At 42.4% G+C, this 17,760-nt stretch overlaps 1 protein-coding gene across 1 annotated transcript in view; it reads right to left on the bottom strand.

The window, feature by feature from the left end:
• Positions 1-17,760, bottom strand: part of GCH1 (GTP cyclohydrolase 1) — a 64,687-nt gene that overhangs the window by 8,021 nt on the left and 38,906 nt on the right. The window contains exons 4-5 of the mRNA XM_042445949.1: positions 1,845-1,876; positions 624-708 (exon numbers count right to left, since the gene is read on the bottom strand). Coding sequence (XP_042301883.1) covers positions 624-708; positions 1,845-1,876 — 117 coding nt within the window. The remainder of the gene's footprint in view (positions 1-623; positions 709-1,844; positions 1,877-17,760) is intronic.

Raw genomic sequence — 17,760 nt, 5'->3', positions numbered from 1 at the left:
TATCATCATCCATTCATTTTGATCCTGCCTTTCCCCCAATACTGGGACTCAAGGCAGCTTACAAAAGTTAAAACACTTATGAAGTTGTAAATATTTATGTAGAGACTTTCCTTTATATAGATACTTTCCTTATTGATTTAACGTGAAGATGTATAGATATGTGTGTTTAGGTGTCTATATTTTTTAAGTGATAATAAAATTATTTTATTAATAAAAAATTAAAAATGAAGTTGTAAATAAAAGCATAGAGAAAAGGTTAAAATTAAAAATTCAATTAAGGTATCCATAGAAATCAAAACCAATTGAAACAAATCTGTTAAAAACATTAACACTCATTAAGAGCAGCAAATGAGAGCCAACATGATGTAATGGTTTGAGTGATAGGCTCAATGCCCACTCAGCCATGGAAACCCATTGGGTCATCTTGGGCAAGTGACACTCTCTCAGCCTCAGAGGAAGGCAATAGTGGCAAACCTCATTTGAAGAAATCTGGCTAATAAAACTCTAGGATTGGATCATCACATGTCAGAGCTGATTTGAAGGCACATAACAATAACAACCCAAACAATACACCTCTCCAACTCTCCCAATTTGGAAGCTGAGCAGAGCTTGCACAAACTTACGTCGCTTCAACAACCACACCAACCCCAGCAGGCTGCAAGGCTTCTGTGATGGCAACGGCTATCTGTTTTGTTAGGCGCTCCTGAACTGCAACAAGAAATAGAATGGGAAAACAGTGATTGCCATGGGGCATCTGTATGTCATCGGCTGAAATCCAGTTGGTGTCTTGCACATGTGCAAATTCCTCTCCAGAACCTGTTTTGGGAAGACCTGAGGGCACTGGTTGATGATGCCATCATCACTGCTAACCAGAAAGTGCCACTGCTCTGACCTGTAAGTCAGGACTGGGGACAGAGTGGGCTCTTGGAACTGTGTTTGTTTCTCCAACACTGCCTAAATATATTTTTTTAAATATGAAATTTGGCAGGCAAGGTGGCATGTTTGCCACATCTCTGCCCCCTTCTACTGTTATTTAAGGGCCAGGAAATATCATTTTTTTATAAAAAGAAAGTGATCTAGAAGGTGACCTCCAAGTAACTCCCAGCTGAAGAGGGTGAAAGCCTTCCCTAAGTCCACAACATAGTCTATATATATCATGAAGGCACCATATCTTGGAAGCTAAGCAGGGGCAACCCTGTTAATACTTGGACTGGAGACCGCCAATGAATACTAAATGCTGTAGGCTATACTTCAGAGGAAGGAACTAGCAACAAAATCACCACCAAGTACTCTTCCTTGCCTAAGAAAACCCTATGAAATTCATGGGGGTCACCATCATTTGACAGGTGACTTGAAGGCATGTGTACACACAGAAGTCCATAACAACCCAGAGAATGAACAAAGCATGGTATTGTTGCCTCCCACTCCCCTAAGAGGGCTTTGGGACACATTTGGGAGCGAAAATTTTTAGGGGTTTTTCCCCCTTTGGGTATATGGTTGCCTGTCCAGGTTCCCCATGAACCCCCAGATCCCTGACAGTTTCCCACACTGTAATTCTTGGGTTTTACTGCATCACTGTTTGCTTCTCATATCTATATATCGCCATTTTTCCAGAGTGCTTTTAGATACACTCCACAAACAACTACTGTATTCTTAAGTTTCATCCTGAACTTCAAGGAGCTGTCCAAGGTGCTAACACTTATCTTTAAAACAGGTTTAGCACCCTGGATAGCTGCTTTACATAGGATAGCCTAAGAAAACCCTTTAAAGTTCATGGGGTCACTATAAGTCGACAGGGAACTTGAAGGAATATATGGATAGAGAGTACTAAGTATAGTAGTTACCCTGTAATCTTCTGCTGTATATTTCCACAATCCTAAAGAAGAAAAGCAGGAAGAGGTAGAGAAAGGAAGGAAAGAAAGAAAAGGAAAAGGCATTATGTTACTTGAAATTTCTTTGATTTCTTTAATATATTCTTATTTTTAAAAAGTAACAAGCATAAAACCACAAATACTATATTATTATAATAATTATGTTTATTTCTATCCCACCCTTCTCCCAAGACTGGGGCTCAGGGCTGCTTACAACATTAAAAACAGTACAACTAAGAAAATATTCATTGTTTTTCCTTATATAAACAGACAAAAGTCTATTTAAATTTCATCAGTGATTTACATCTTCTTAATACAATATATACAATCATAGGAAAGAGTATATATTTGAGAATTTATATTAAGAAAGCAAGAGGGAAAGGATTTTTTTTCTTTTCTGAAATGAAAAATGTAAAATAGATAATTTGGATGAAGATTAAGTGAGACAGAGAGTTTAAAGTATCTAAAAAGGCAGGGAAAATATAATATTAATACATTCAAAATATGAGAATTATAGGCAATAAAGAAATATTCCAACTCCGGATTAAAAGGAAGTTATATATTAAGAACATGTAAATCATATTACTTGAAAATTCTGGTATAAATATAAAATTAACAAACAAAAACAAAATGAAAGCAGTTTAAATGTATGATAAGAGGGGGGAAAGCCAGGTACAAATATACGAAAAACCCATCACGAAATGGCAAACATGAGAGACAGTTGATTGAAACATAAGGTTACAGCACTTGGCTTTCCACAGATTCCACAGCAAATGTATCTGCTCTGTGGGCATTTTCCAGTTAGAACAATAAATATGATCTGACTTTCAGAAAGTCACCCTAAAACCAAGCTCCACACAGGATCTTTCCCACTGGAAAAAATGGCTTCCATGTTAGTGGGGCACTGAATTCACACCAGATTTTATTCCATCCTTCAAGAAATTGTATGGCATTGCGGTGATATTGCTAACAACTCATTTGAAATTTAATACTGAAAGAGAATTCTGAACCATAGACTGCTCTGATACCTGAGGCTGCTGCTACACTGCAGAATTAACACAGTTTGATACCACTTTGTCATGGCTCCATCCTATGGAATCCTGGGAGCTCTCTGACAGAGAAAGCTAAATATCTCACAAAACATCAAAGCCCAGAATGCTATAGCACTGGGCCATGGCAGTTAAAGCAGTGTCAAACTGCATTAATTCTGCAGGGTACATGCAACATGTACAGCTAAAAAGACAAATAAATGAGTCCAACAGCTTAAGCAAATTAAGCCTGAATTCTCCCTAGAAGCCAAGAAGACTAAACTGAGGCCTGTCATACTTTGGACATATTATAAGATGGCATGCATCATTAGAAAGATGATAAAGTGGGAGGCAGTAGGAAAATAGGGAGTCTACATTATAAGTGGATGGATTCAATCAAGGAAAGTTTAGCTTGCCCTGAGTTTGCAAGACCTGAACAGGGCAGCTAATGACCAATGGTGCTTGGTCATCATTGGAGATTTCTCATTCACAGGGTTGCTATAAATCCATGTCAGCTTGACAGGAAATAATTCAGGTGTTGAACCTGTTTGAGAACAGAACTTATCACCTTGGACAGCTCACATAAGATTCAGATTCAACCCTGGAGTCGGATTGCCTGCCAAGCTAACATGGAAGCCACCAGCGATCAATTATCTTCCCTCTAATCTTCCTGGCAAACTTGCCAAAGTCCAACAAGTTGAGGAGCAAAGCCACTGAGAATGTGATACGTAAAGTGATGCAGGGCTTTGTGTTATCAACAGGGACAATCCAAGACATTTTCATCTGAGATGCAGCAGCAACTTGACACATGCACACATCCCACTCACCCAGATCAAGATGCATAGCCAGCCAAAATATTTGGACACAAGAGATAGAAATTACCACAAACATTTCTCCCCATTCCTGTGAGTAAAAAACCCAAATGGCTGGAATCTTGCTTGTGTTGTTTAGAATGTTTACCTGTGAGAGTTAGCATGGCATAGTGATTGAAGTGTTGGACTATGACTCTGGAGACTAGGGTTCAAACCCCTACTCAGCCATGAAACTTGGTCAAGTCACACACTCTCAGCCTCAGAAGATGGCAATGGCAAACTCTCTCTGAAGAAATTTGCCAAGGAAACCCTGTGATAGGTTCACTTTAGGGTTGCCATAAGTTGGAAATGGCTTGAAGGCACATGATGACAACAACCACCATTTCCCTGTAGTAATGGTTCAGTATTTTCATGCCATGCACAACATCTGAATTTAATACATAGTTGCAGAAACAGAATTACATATATAGATGTGAATGTAGATCAATGTGTATGCACATGGGATGCATCTGCCAACTTGGTTATCCATTCAGCTGCACATTCAAGTGTGTGTTCATTTGTGCAATGTTGCCATTCAACACAAGGTCTGTGTAGCACAATCACTACAAAACTCTCCATTTGGCAATTTTATACTATGCAGTCACAACAGTGATCTTGGCCAATAACAATAACATCAATTAATATTTTGCTGTCCTTTTGCTGCCTTCCATGGCTCACTCTTTCTCACTGAAATGAACATGGCTTTTTAAATGCTGGTGTGTGGTAGATGCTGCCTGCACTCATGTCCTGCGACCCAGGGAAATAAGACCACCAAATGAGATTGCTCTAAGGAGGCATTTTGCAAATAAGAAAAGGTCACCAACTAGCAGGGTCAAAAAGTTACTGGAGCAATCTTGTCTAGCCCACTTGCCAACCTAAAGACAGGAAGCTCACTAGATGCATCTTAGTTCTTAACAGGACTCACCTTTCATGCTTTCATGATCTGGCAGCAGAAAGGAACACCTTGTTACATTTTGCTCTAGGCTAAATCATGTTTTTGCCCCATGCTCCAGCGTGAGTTTAGTTGCTTGGTAGAAGGGAGAAAACCCTCACACACAATTTTTTTTTATGTCCAGAAAAACCTGTTGCAGTAGAGATGGATAGTGTGTGCTGCTGGAAAGAGTCAGATGAGGTATCTGCAAAATTGTGCATCGGTCCAATTAGTGGTTTGAAGTTTACCCAAAGGAAAATCCAGAAACAGAAAAGTGTCTGTTTACTGAGCAGGGGTCATGCCCCTGGTGTACAAACCCAAACACATTAGAGAAATCCTATTAGGAGAGATTATTGTCCTCATATACACCAAGCGCTTTAGTAATCTGAATCTGAACTATCAGTGTTTCAGGGTGGACAGACTCTGAAGTTCTGGAGGCCAATGTTCTGCCCTAAAATCTGCCAGGGACTGTCAAAAATTCCCATCTCCACAAAAATGAAAACAGTTTTGAGCATGTCTGATTCTGGAAGGGGGGGGAGGTGACTGGAATCCTCTATGGAAGTGACTTAATATTTTTGTCCCAAGCAGAACATCCACATCGAGCGAAAGGTTGAAGAACAGGAGTTGCACATGGGAGTACTATTGCTCACTGGATGTTGCACTTTTGGTATCTTGATTCATTTGTAAAATATTACAATTCAATAGAAGCATCACTTAACACAATGAGACTGGCATCCTGTTAGTGACATACACATCTATGACCCCTATATCCATGGATTCAGTATTCACATTTTCACGTATCCACATCTGAAAAAAATATGTTCTCTCTAAGCATTTCTAAGTCCCCCCCCTCTCTCTGTGTGTGTGTGTGTTGTGTACCTTTAAGTCATTTCTAACTTATGGAGACTGTAAGGCAACCCCATCATGGGGTTTTCTTGGCATGATTTGTTCAGAGGAGGTTTGCCATTTCCTTCCCCTGAAGCTGAAAGAGTGTGACTTAATCAAAATCACCTTGGTTTCTTGGCTAAGTGGGAATCGAACCCTGGTCTCCAGAGTTGTTGTCCAATGCTCAAACCACTATGCCATGCTGGATCTCATTTCTAGATCCTCTAGTGCAATTCTATGGTCAACTTGGAGCCTAAGCTTGCCATAGAATTGCGCTGGAGTACCTAGAAATACCTAGAGAAGTTCTCCCTCTAGGCATGTCTAGATCCTCCATTGTGAGTCTATGGTATTCTTGGGGCAGAAGTTGTTTGTTTCACTGAAAATAACTGAGATTCCTATTAATCACAGTTTCAGGTATCAATGGGTGTGGGGGGGAGCAGAACATAACTCCCATGTATGTCTTTTTTTGGTTGTTGCATAGGTTGGTATTCTATACTGCCCCCTACAACAACCAAAGTAGGGGAGACCCAGTACTGATGATTTTGTTGCGAAGGTCCTCTCAACTGCCATTCCGTGACTAATGGAGAACACAGAGGATTGGAGTGTGTGGCTTTGCCCCGTAGCCAGACACAAAATGATTACGATAGCAGCTGGGACCTCTCAAGGACCTCAGTAGAAGGTGCCATCAGTCTGCATGTAAGCTGGGAGTCACAGCTGGATAGTTCTCCAACCCCATGCCACTGCTGGATATCCATATCAGCCAATAGCCTTTCTTGTTTTCCTGCCAATCTTACCACTCACCTTCACTCCCACTGGATGGGGCACTGAAATGAGATGGGGGCATCCCATCTGCTCCCTGCCTGCTTGAGTGAGTAAGTGAGAGAGAGAGACCTTTAAACTTAGTCATGGCATAATTATTTGCCTTTTAAACAATTATCCAACTTCTCCTTTCAGTGCTCCATTTTGGGAAGTGTTTGTGAGAGTAGATGGGCTGCAGCTTTAAAGGGACCGTATCAGCTGCAAGAGAAGTGGGAAGGGGCTGAATTCTAGAATTCAGTGTCAGTCTGGAACATCAGCATACAAAGGGATCTTGTAGCTCTAGGGCAATTCAAGTCTCCTAAGGCTTCAGCCTTTGGTAAGGAAACAAAAATATTTAAATATCAAAAATGTCAAAGCCAAGCCTGTTAGGCTCTAGCTTTAAATCAGCAGAGTAACAGAAAGGTGTCCCTGTCTAACTATGCTTCTCTAAAAACTGAGAAGGACTAAAAAAATTACAAGTAGCTTGCAGTTTAAACAAAAGTTTACTAATGGCTTTAATCTACATATACATAGAAACTATATCCTAATCTAGCTAATAAATAGTTCAGGTAAAGAAGAAATCTTTATCTCATCATCTTTCTAAAGAAAGCTCAGAGAGGAGGAAGATGGGAAACCCAACAGAGCAGGGGGAAATCCTTTTTATCTGTGTGTGTTTGTTTACCAGTTTGCAAAGTGATTGCCCTTTGATTCAGCAGGAGCAAATGGGATGTTTACAAGAGGGGAAACAGAAGGATTTGCACCCAGGAAAATCTATCTATCTAAGGAGGGGGAGAGAGAATGCGGGGAAAAAAATCTTCCAACAGTACATAGACTTAGAATCATAGAGTTGGAAGAGACCGCAAGGGCCATCCAGTCCAACCCCCTGCCATGCAGGAACTCCCAATCAAAGCATCAGCATCTTTGAGACTAATTGTGTAAAAGAGGTTGCACCATAAGCTTTCGTAGACGTCTGAGGAAATAGACCATGTCTATGAAAGCTTACGCCAACAACTTCTTTTGCACAGTTAGTCTGAAAGTTGCTACAAGATCCCTTATCATGCTTGTCTTTCCTAGTGAGTCATGTCTTCTCAGAGACACCAAAATCCATGAATGTTCAAGTCCTACTACAAACAAAATGGTGTTGTTCAAATAAAATGGCAAAATCAAGGCTTCCTTTTTGAAATTGTGTGTGTGTGTGTGTGTGTGTGTGTGTGTGAATATTTGTGAACCACAGTTGGCTGAAACCATGAATGCAGAATCCATCAATATGGAGGGCTAACTGTATGTCCAAAGTACAATAGCCTAGGTTTAGTCATCCTGGTTTCTAGGCAGAGTTAAGGTTTGATTTGCTCTTGGACCCATTCATTTGTCTTTTTAGCAGTCCATAATCAGTTAAAAGTATTTCTCCTCTGGCTTCACTTACATACAATTCCAAATCCATTGCCCTGCCCCCAGGGAAAATATTAAAATTGGAGACAGCACAAAAGGAAGAAGTGTCCCACCCCACTTCAGCTGTGTCTCTACATACTGGCCGAGATCCTAAATGGCACATACATAGCAGAACCACTCTATGCCTCCCTTTCCCCGGGCAGTTGCCAAAACCTTGGGGTCACTGCTAAGGCTATTAAAACCCCATGGAGGGGGATGGAAAGAAGCAAACAAGCATTGGGAATTGATTCCTCTTTGCATTGTAATTTGCTTTAGAGCAGCGGTGGACCAAATGTGGTCTGTGGTGGACTCTGTGGGGCCCATAGGGCCATTGTGTGGACCCCCAGGGTAGGAAAAATGCCCCCAAGTGCCTTCTAGGGGGTATTTTCACTGAGTTTTTGCTCCCCACAGGATAATTTAGACCCAGGAGAGGTCTTTAAAAAAACAGGCAGTAAGCAGAAAGTGATTTTCACTCACTTCCAGTTGTTATTTTAAAAGGCCTATCCTGCCCCTAATATGGCTCAAGGGGCATTAAACAGAGTGTGTTTGGGGCTATTTGGGGCTAAAAAAAGTTTTGTGGGGAACGCAGAAGGGGTTGCTTCCCTCCAAGTTCTCTGAGGGGCTATTTCACACACACACACACACACACACACACACACACACACACACAAGCTATCCCTGCTTTAGGCAGACAAAGTGGAATTATACCCCAATTCCTCTGCCTCTCGGTATCAAAAGGCAGTGGAGACAAAAGGAAGTCCTCTTCTTCTCTCCTACACCACCATAGGAATGGCCCCACTGAACTTAGCAGCTGCCTGGGGTTGGTGGTTTTAGATGGGGCAGAAGAGGCTACAGAACAGGCATCTTGCACCCCATTCAGAACAGGCCAAACATGTGCATAGGCCACTACAGGTTGAGTCTCCTTTATCCAAAATGCTTGGCACTAGAAGTGCATTGGATTTCAGAGTTTTTCAGATTTCTGAATATTTGCACATACACAATGAGATATCTTGGAGACGGAGCCTAAGTCTAACTAAGAGATTCATTTATATTTTGTATATGCCTTACATGCTTAGCCTGAAGACAATATTTTTAATAACATTGTGCATGAAACTAAGTTTGTGAACACTGAACCATCGGAATGCAAAGGTGTCATTATCTCAGCCACCTATGTGGACAATTTTGGATTTGGATATTCCAGATACGAGAGACTCAAGCTGTAACAGGATTCTGGCCATCAATTTGCTTGTTTTTTGTGTCTTGCAGTTGACTCCAACTTATGACAACTCTGTCAGACATTTTCCTTGTCAAGATTTGTCCACAGCAGAGTTGCCATAGCCTTCCTCTGAAGCTGCCAAAATGCAACTTGTCCACCCATGATAGAGCATGCATTGAAACCTTGGTCTCCTAGAGTCCATGTCTAACACTCAAAACCACCACAACATGCTGGCTCTCCTCTCCTAGTATTTTCTTGGAAAGATTTGGTCTTCAGAGCAACTTTGCCATTGCCTTTCTCTGAAGCTCAGAGAATGTGACTTGCACAAGGTCACCCAGGATGCATCTGCACTGCAGAATAACACAATTTGGCACAATTTCAATTGCCATGACTCAATATTATGGAATTATAGTTTGGTAAGATATTTAGCCTTCTCTGTCAGAGAGCTCTGGTGCCCCAACAAACTACAAATCCCAGGATTCTATGGAGCTGTGACTGCAGTGCAGCTGCAGCCCCATTGTGTTTCCATGGCCAAACAGAAATTCAAACCCTGGTCTTTCAGAGTCCTAATCCAGAACTACACCACACTGGGACTTGGATTTGTCTGTCTGTTTTGCAAGATTTATTCAGAAGAGAGGTTTGCCATGGTCCTTCTCTGAGGTACTAGTTCTCCACTGATGAGCAAGGTTTATGCAAATCAGTGCCTTCTTTCTTCTTTTTATCACTAACATTTTCCCTCTCTCTTGGTGATAGCTACGTGGCTGCCCAGTACAAACCAGTGCCATCAACCCCCATCCCTGGGGTTGACACCAGATAGAGCCAGCTGCGCAAGGAGGCTCAGCCGCCAAACTTCATCCAATCACTTAACTCAAGCAACATATTGATCGGTGAAGAGGCAGAAAGAAAATGACATGTTTCCCATGGCATTATTGGCAGGCACAAAGGCAATCACCAGATAGTACGTGCGACAAATTCTCAGTTTAAAGTCTTTCCTGCGTCTCTTCAATTTGGAAATAATTGTGGGGCAAGTGCAATAGTGCAAAACCATCGACTGACCCCACTATCGAGACCCAGAGCTAAGGGTCTGATAATGGGATCTGAAATAACAAATCCCTTGAGAACAAAAAACATCACAATGTGCGCCAACAGACATCGCAGAGAGTATCTTCAACATTTGCTCGTACAGAGACAAACAAAAAGGTGGCATTACACCAGGCTGGCCTTGACGTCTTCTGCAATCTGGAAAGTCAATATTCATAAGGCAAGTGAATCATCAAATGCCACGCACATCCAGAGTGTTCCCACTGATGTAAGTGGCAAGAGGGAGGTGAAAAAGTCAAGATCTACAAGATGTGGAATGTCAGAAGCTTTATAAAAGCTAAAAGCAAGATGTCTGGATCAGGTCAAAGGGTCACCTAGCCCAGCATGTTGTTTCTAAACCAGGCAATGGGATGCCTCAATGGGAAGCCCACATAGAATCATACAGTTGGAAGGGACCTCAAGGACCATCCAATCCAACCCCATCCTGCCGCGCAGGAAGACACAATCAAAGCACTCTGGACAGATCACCATCCAGCCTCTTTTTTAGCCTTGGGAAGAGATAGTTTAGAGAAGACATGATAGCCATGTTTAAATATTTGAAGAGGTGTTATATGGAGGATGCAGCAAGCTTGTTTTCTGCTGCTTCAGAGATTGGGACATGGAGCAATGGCTTCACACTACAAGAAAAGAGATTCCACCTCAACATTAGGAAGAACATCTTGACAGTAAGAACTGTATGACATTGGAAAATGCTGCCTCTGAGTGTGGTGGAGTTTCCTTCTTTGGAAGTTTTTCAACAGAGGCTGGATGGCCATTTATGAGGAGTGTTTTGATTGTGAATTCCTGCATGGCAGAATGGGACCAGACTGGATGGTCCTTGTGGTCTCTTACAACTCTATGATTCTGCAGTCAGATTCACAAATTAATCCATGCATTTGGGGAAGAGGGATATAATTCATAGAAACCTGTGCTCAAATAAAAATATTACAGATGACACAAGGTGCTTTGTTGAGAAACAAGCAAGCTTGTTTTCTGCTGCTCCAGAGAACAGGACCCGGAACAATGGATGCAAGCTGAAGGAAAAGAGATTCCACCTCAACATTAGGAAGAACTTCCTGACAGTAAAAGCTGTTCGAGAGTGGAACACACTCCTTCCTCGGAGTGTAGTGGAGTCTCCTTCCCTGGAGGTCTTCAAATAGAGGCTGGATGGCCATCTGTTGGGGATGCTTTGATTTGGATTTCCTGCATGGCAGGGGGTTGGACTGGATGGCCCTAGTGGTCTCTTCCAACTCTATGATTCTATGAAAATATTCTTTTAAAAGATGCAAACCATCTTTAAAAAAATATTTTGTTGTTCAAGAAGAACAATGACATTTACTGCTAAAAATTTGCTACCAATTTTAAAATTCAAAGCAGTTGTGTAATGGGGGGCCATGGTGGCAAATGAGCAAAACCAGAGGAAAACAGCTCTCAGGAAGGGAATATTTAACTGTTTATCCCAACAGTTTTTCCCCAAACTAATTATCCTCTCCCTAAGCAGCTATGCCTGAATAGTTTTGTCCATGGGGAAAGAATTTCAACATGAAAAAACATCTCTGGGGAGAACTGCTCATCCCACATGCCTAGTTTCTAGGCATCTCATCCAGTTTGGCTTGGACTATGATGTTCTCAGCAAAGACTGCGGGCTTAGCAAAATTCAGGCCTGCAAGATTTAAATCTGCTTAATTTAGTTAATTAATCAGCTAAAGATTAGGATTTCAACCCTATGCACTCAGCATTTCACTGAGCCACAGGGTCATTATCAGAATAATCAAATCATAGAAACATAGAGTTGGACAGGAGCACAAGGCCCATCTAGTTCAACCCCTGCCGTGAAAGATGCCCATCCAACCACTATTTAAAGACCTCCAAAGATGGAGAGTCCATCATCCTTTGAGGCTGCCCATCCCACTGTTGAACAACTCTAACAATAAATAGGTTCTTCCTAAAGTTTAGGTAAAATCTCTTTTCTTGTCATTAGAATCCATTGGTTCATATTCTAGTTTCAGGAGCAGCAGAAAACAAGCTTCCTCACCCCTTCGGATAAAGATGGCTATCATGTCACCTCTCAGTCTTCTCTTCTCCAAGTTAGCAATAGCAAGTACATTTCTATACCACTTGCTGATGTGTTAAGCGGTTTATAAAGTGTAAGCTAATTGCCTCCAATAAATTGGGTACTCATTTTAGCAACCTACAGAAGATGCCAAGTTGCGTCAACCTGGAGCCCCTGGCTGGTATTGAACTCACAACCTTGTGGTTTGTGAGTGAGTGGCTGCAGTACAGGCATTTAACTACTGCATCACCAGCATTCCCTAAGTCATTCTCTTCCCTTTTCTGAAGGCCTTTAAAAAAAGGTTGGATGGGTATCTCTCCAGAGTGCAGTAGTTTGTGTATTTCTGCATGACAACAGGCCAGACAAGATGGTCCTTGTGGTCCCTTCCAACTCTAAGGAGATTATCAGATTGGGGGGGGAGCCAGGAGTAAAAGGCATACTCCCGGCATAATCACGCGATTGCACTGAAGATTTTCAGATGATGTCATGCTCATCCAGGACTTATCCTATGAAGATCTGGGAATGCTCCAGCAACAAACCGTTCCTGGGACTTCCCTGTGTACGGTTTGCTCCTAAAGCATTTCTAGATCTTCACGGGATAAGTCCTTGATGTGCACAATATGTCTGAAAATCTTCAGCACGATCACCATGTAGGGATTTATAGGACATATCAAGCTTTGTGATGTATTGTTCAATAGCCAGCCTTGAATCAGAGGGTGGCTGGCCATCTTCCAGGGATACTTTAACTGTGGGTTGCTTGCATCACCAGGAGTTTGGTCTAGTCGTCTAGATGACCACTGGGATGACACTCTCCCAACTCTAGAATTCCACAACTCATCTGATAGGGTAAGCCAACTCCATCAGGCCTTCCCTGAAAGAAGAGCCCACCCCTCCATCCACCATCATCCAGAGGAAAGGGATCCCGCTCATCAGGGCCTTCCCCTGAAGAGAGCCCACCCTCCATCCACCATCATCCAGAGGGTAGAAAGGGATCCCAGCTCCATCAGGCCTTCCCTGAAAGAAGGCCCCCACCCCCTCTATGACCATCATCCATGGAGGGAGAAAGAGAAAGAAACCATCCAACCTGGAGGATTGAAATGGCAGGGCCCAACACCATTGAGGCCCATCCTTAAAAAAACAGAGCCTCCTCCAGTCCATCTTGCTGGTCCATACTCAGAGAGAAAGGAAAGTGAAAACTCCAGGACCTGATCCCCTTCCCTAGGGACTCCAGGACCTGATCAACCATTCCCTTCTCCTTTTGTGTTGTGTCTTTATACTGTAAGCCTGCGGCAGGAACGTTTTAATTAAAAAGGGATTTTTTGTGCTGTGTGCTGTGAAATTTATAGTGCTATATAAATAAAAGCTTACAATAATAATAAACTACTAATAATACTACTATAATAATAATAATTAGAGCTTTCTTTAAACCATCAATACAGGGGCTATATGGTTTTTACATCTGTTTTTCTCTTTTTCATGTTGATTTCACTAGGCACATCTCACAACATCTGATACGACCGGGCTTGCCTCCTGGAAGTGGTATTTGTGATGAAACCGATTGGGGCGGGGGAGTTTCAAAAGGAGACTCATTAATTAACTTTTGATTCATTGTGATGCTCAGACATTGGATTTGCTCCCTGGCAGGTTCCACAGAGATTGTAGCAAGTCAGATTAATTGAGATGTTGACTATAGCGAAGGTCATGGAGGGGACCCTCTAAACGACTGAACACAGACTGTATCAATACCAACTGTGAATGAAAAGTAGTATTAGTAGTGACATTTCCTAGTATCATACCATGAGCCAGTGCCCAAGCAAAAATTTTATCTTTCCCCTCTTTCCTTGCCCTTTCTCCCACCCTAATTCCTCCATTTACGTGTGTATGCTCTTTTTGATATTGTTTCTAGACGCTTAAACCGTTATTATTTATCTGGGGCTTACAGGTGATCATGAGATCAATACATTCTCCCTGAATACCAAAAGTCAGAATAATCCCTGCTCTGTATTCCAAACCTCTGTGTATTGCTGTAACAGCGGCCTTTAGACAGCCAGAAGAAGACGAGGAATTCAATTATTTGGAAATGTAATGCTAGGCAAAGTATTTCATCTACCGTGGAATCTGAAACGATCAAAAATGTGGTGTTGGCGAAAGTCAAAAATAAAGTCTTGAACTCATACTAAAAGACAAAAGGGCTAAACTAAGAGCCCGTCACAGACAGGCCAAAAATAAAGCTGCTTAGATAACTTTGGAAGATGTTGTTTAAAAATGTATGCATCCTAAGAGGCCAGAAGTGCACCAAAGCAATGAACTCCACCCTAAGGAACTGGCGTGCAGTCCTTTGGCACAGCTTCTGACCCTCCTTAAGATTGGGGTCATTTCAAGTGACCTGAAGCAGCTTATTATGGCCTGTTCTTGTCTATATGGGCCCTAAGACTGTTTTACTTCATACATCATGGGATTGATATTGACTGCTGGAAAAGACAACAATGCTTAGTAAAGTGGACGACCGTAGCCAAAAGAGGAGGGCCACATTACAGATAGATTCGCCATGGCTTTTGATGACTTGAGACGGCTATTGTGACTGTAGTTCTTGGATTACACTCTCATTCATAGTATCACAATGAGCTGAAGCTCTGACAGCAAACAAAACAACCAATATATAATCACAGCAGAAGAGTTGAGAATCCTGAGCGGGGGACTTACTATGTCACTGTACTAATATAACTACTTGCTATCTACTTAAGTATCATGGGCCATGTACAGGATATCATGCATGGCCTTGTCAGTATATCGGGCTTAGCCCAGGCGCTATCTTTTTCCAAAGTAGGACGGCTTACTATACAATCGCAGAGCTTGTTGAAATTCAGCGAAAAAATTGGATGATGCAGTTCAAAATACTTTCTTCTGGGGAATCAAGTTAATCCGCATTTAGTTTTAATTATTAAACTTTGGCTATTACCTTGCAAGTTTGCTGAAGCCCAAGACCTGTTTGTTAGGAAGGAACCGAGTGCACCCTTAGGATGGCAAGAGGGAAATGTAATGAAACATATCAAAAAACCTATTTTGCAAGACCTGAAAGATTCCTTGCATGTGAAACCCATGCCGTATCTCAAACGTGGCCCAAGACGTGTGTGGTTTTTAACCTGTGGGAGAAGAAAATGGACATGCATTTCACGCAAAAGAGTGGGAACACGCACGAAAACGTCAACATGCTCAGAGACACTCACTCCCCATTTTCTTTCCTTCCTGCAAAGAACGGAAGAAGCAATTCAGACATCTTTACAATTCTCATGGCTCTTTATTAAGCTAATTCAAAGCCAAATATTGGCAAATCCATGAAGAATTGAACCACTCTGGATCATAGGGCTGCTAATCACTGCAAAATTCATTGGCTATGGCACACATTTCAGTGTTCACCTCTTAAAGATTTCGCAAAGAATTCGAGACATGCAGTTTGAGAAAGGTGTTTCGTACACAATTCTGTATTAAAATCATCCCTTGCTAAACTCCACTTGTCGCAGAAGCCAACATCAAGGCTCATTTTAAGGTCTGTTAATGGCGATTATCGTGCAGTCCCTTCTGTCACAGGTTCACACTGCCAGTTCCAAACCTTCCGTTCCTATTACTTGTCCTTTTATATCCGGATCCTGTCCTGGATCTTTTATTGGGTCACAAGTGACCACTACACTGGAACAAGTGGCCTGCATGAACAGGGGGTTCACTCTAGTCATGATGCGCCATGACAAGAATCCTTCTTATCAATTCTTGAATGAAACATTCCCTAGAGAGATATAAAAAATAGAAACCAGTAAAAATTATTAATTATCCCAGTGACGACTGAGCGGCTGCGGGCGCGGGCCGACACACACTAGACTCGGCCGCGGACGCAGCCGCGCGGTCAGACAGGGGCAGCACACGCGCTTAGCCCGTCCGGCCCTGCAGATACGCACTAGAAAGGCAGTCGAGACAAATGCACGTTAGACGTCGAAGAGAGAACTCGCGGGGATCCTCGGCACGGGCGGCCCTCGTGCCTCCGCCGCGCGGCACGGCGCCGCTAGGCGCGCGCACGCGCAGCGACCAGCGCCTATTGTTCCGGCACACCTTGCGGGGCTCTGGAACGAGACGCCAGGACACGCGCGCAGGGCTGCACGTGCGCGCACGCCTGCCCAGTCGACATACTCGCAGGGTTCTGTGCCCCTAGCCCCAGAAACTATGGAGAGCCCACTGTAATTCCATGCCGTGTAAATTATTTTCTGTTTCCTTGAGTAGATTTCAGACCTAACATTCTAACTGTTTGCATCTTTATTAAGAATTGTGGCATACCTTGCTCATATTAATTATCCAAGCACTTCCACGGCTCCTTCCCCACCCGTGATGTGCATTAAAAGAGAACGACGAGGAAGGGAGGGATCAATAGGAAGAGCGCAGAACATGGAACAGCTCAGTTGCTGTGGCAAGGCACAGGGACTGTCCCATCTCTTAGTTAGCTGCAATTGCTTAGAGAGAAAAAACAAAGTCACATACTGTACTTTTTTTGCGAGAGAGAAGCGACTTTCAGGATCAAAAAAATAAAAATCCTCAACTTTCCTATGAAAGAGAAGTAGCAAAACTCAAATTCCAGAGCAGTAGCAGTCAGCTGCTGGTGACTTCCTATTTCCAGTGGGGTAGGGAAAACCCAATTCTGGATTTGGCCAGCTTTAAAAGAGCTCTCCAGAGTGCTGAATATGGTTTGGGCACACCAGCTCAGCACTAAAAACTCCACCATTAAAGGCTTGCAATGGATGTGTCCCAACCCACATGTGAGACATCCCGGCTAATACTTGATCCCGAATATTCATTCTATCTTCCGCATTATACTCAACGTTCAGTTGACTCACATATAAGTTTAAGGACAGGGTATGGGGGCCAAAATTATGGCTTTTGGTAGGATCTATGGTAAGGTAACATTTAAGGGCATGTAACAAAAGAATGTGCAGGACCCAAAACAAAAATAAATGATGCCAAAAGACTTAATAAAATCTCACAGACATAACTGGTTTGCTTACCTGGATTAGATGAGGAGGGAACTATGCTAAATGGTGGCTGGTGATGTGTGGGTGGAAGGACCAGGTGTAGGGCGGCTCCGAGCTCGAAAAACACACGTGTGTTAAAAAAAAGATGATGAAAAAGCATAGAAGGAAAACTTTTGACATAATTAGCCGTGATGACAGATTCAGCAGTTTTAAGCAATAACTTTGCCTGATTTTTAACACAGAAAAGCTGACAAAACTACACAAAGTCTTATGCAATCCTTCAGATTCTGATTCTTCTTAGATTCCTTTGCAGGGACACCAAAGAGCTGCATCAAAAGGCACCAAGTGGCGGTGTTGAGAAAGTTCTTGCCCATCTTGGTCGCTTCCAGGAGGGTTCTGAACCTCTCACCTTCACCCACCTCTACTCAGAGAAGGAGCTGTTCCCTTTTTGATACGAGAAAAACTACCGTATTTACACTGACCCGCTGGATAAGTCAACCCAGTGTTTTGGGTCCCTTTCTGTGACTAAAATTTCTAGATTACACATTTCTGTTTTATATTTCACCTTTCCCAAAATGGAGTCAGTTGGAGGTGATCAGGAAAATTG

This window comes from Sceloporus undulatus, chromosome 1 (genome assembly GCF_019175285.1).
Source record: "Sceloporus undulatus isolate JIND9_A2432 ecotype Alabama chromosome 1, SceUnd_v1.1, whole genome shotgun sequence".
Lineage (NCBI taxonomy): Eukaryota > Metazoa > Chordata > Lepidosauria > Squamata > Phrynosomatidae > Sceloporus > Sceloporus undulatus.
The sequence above is the reverse complement of the archived record's forward strand: the minus strand, read 5'-3'. Positions and strand labels throughout refer to the sequence as shown.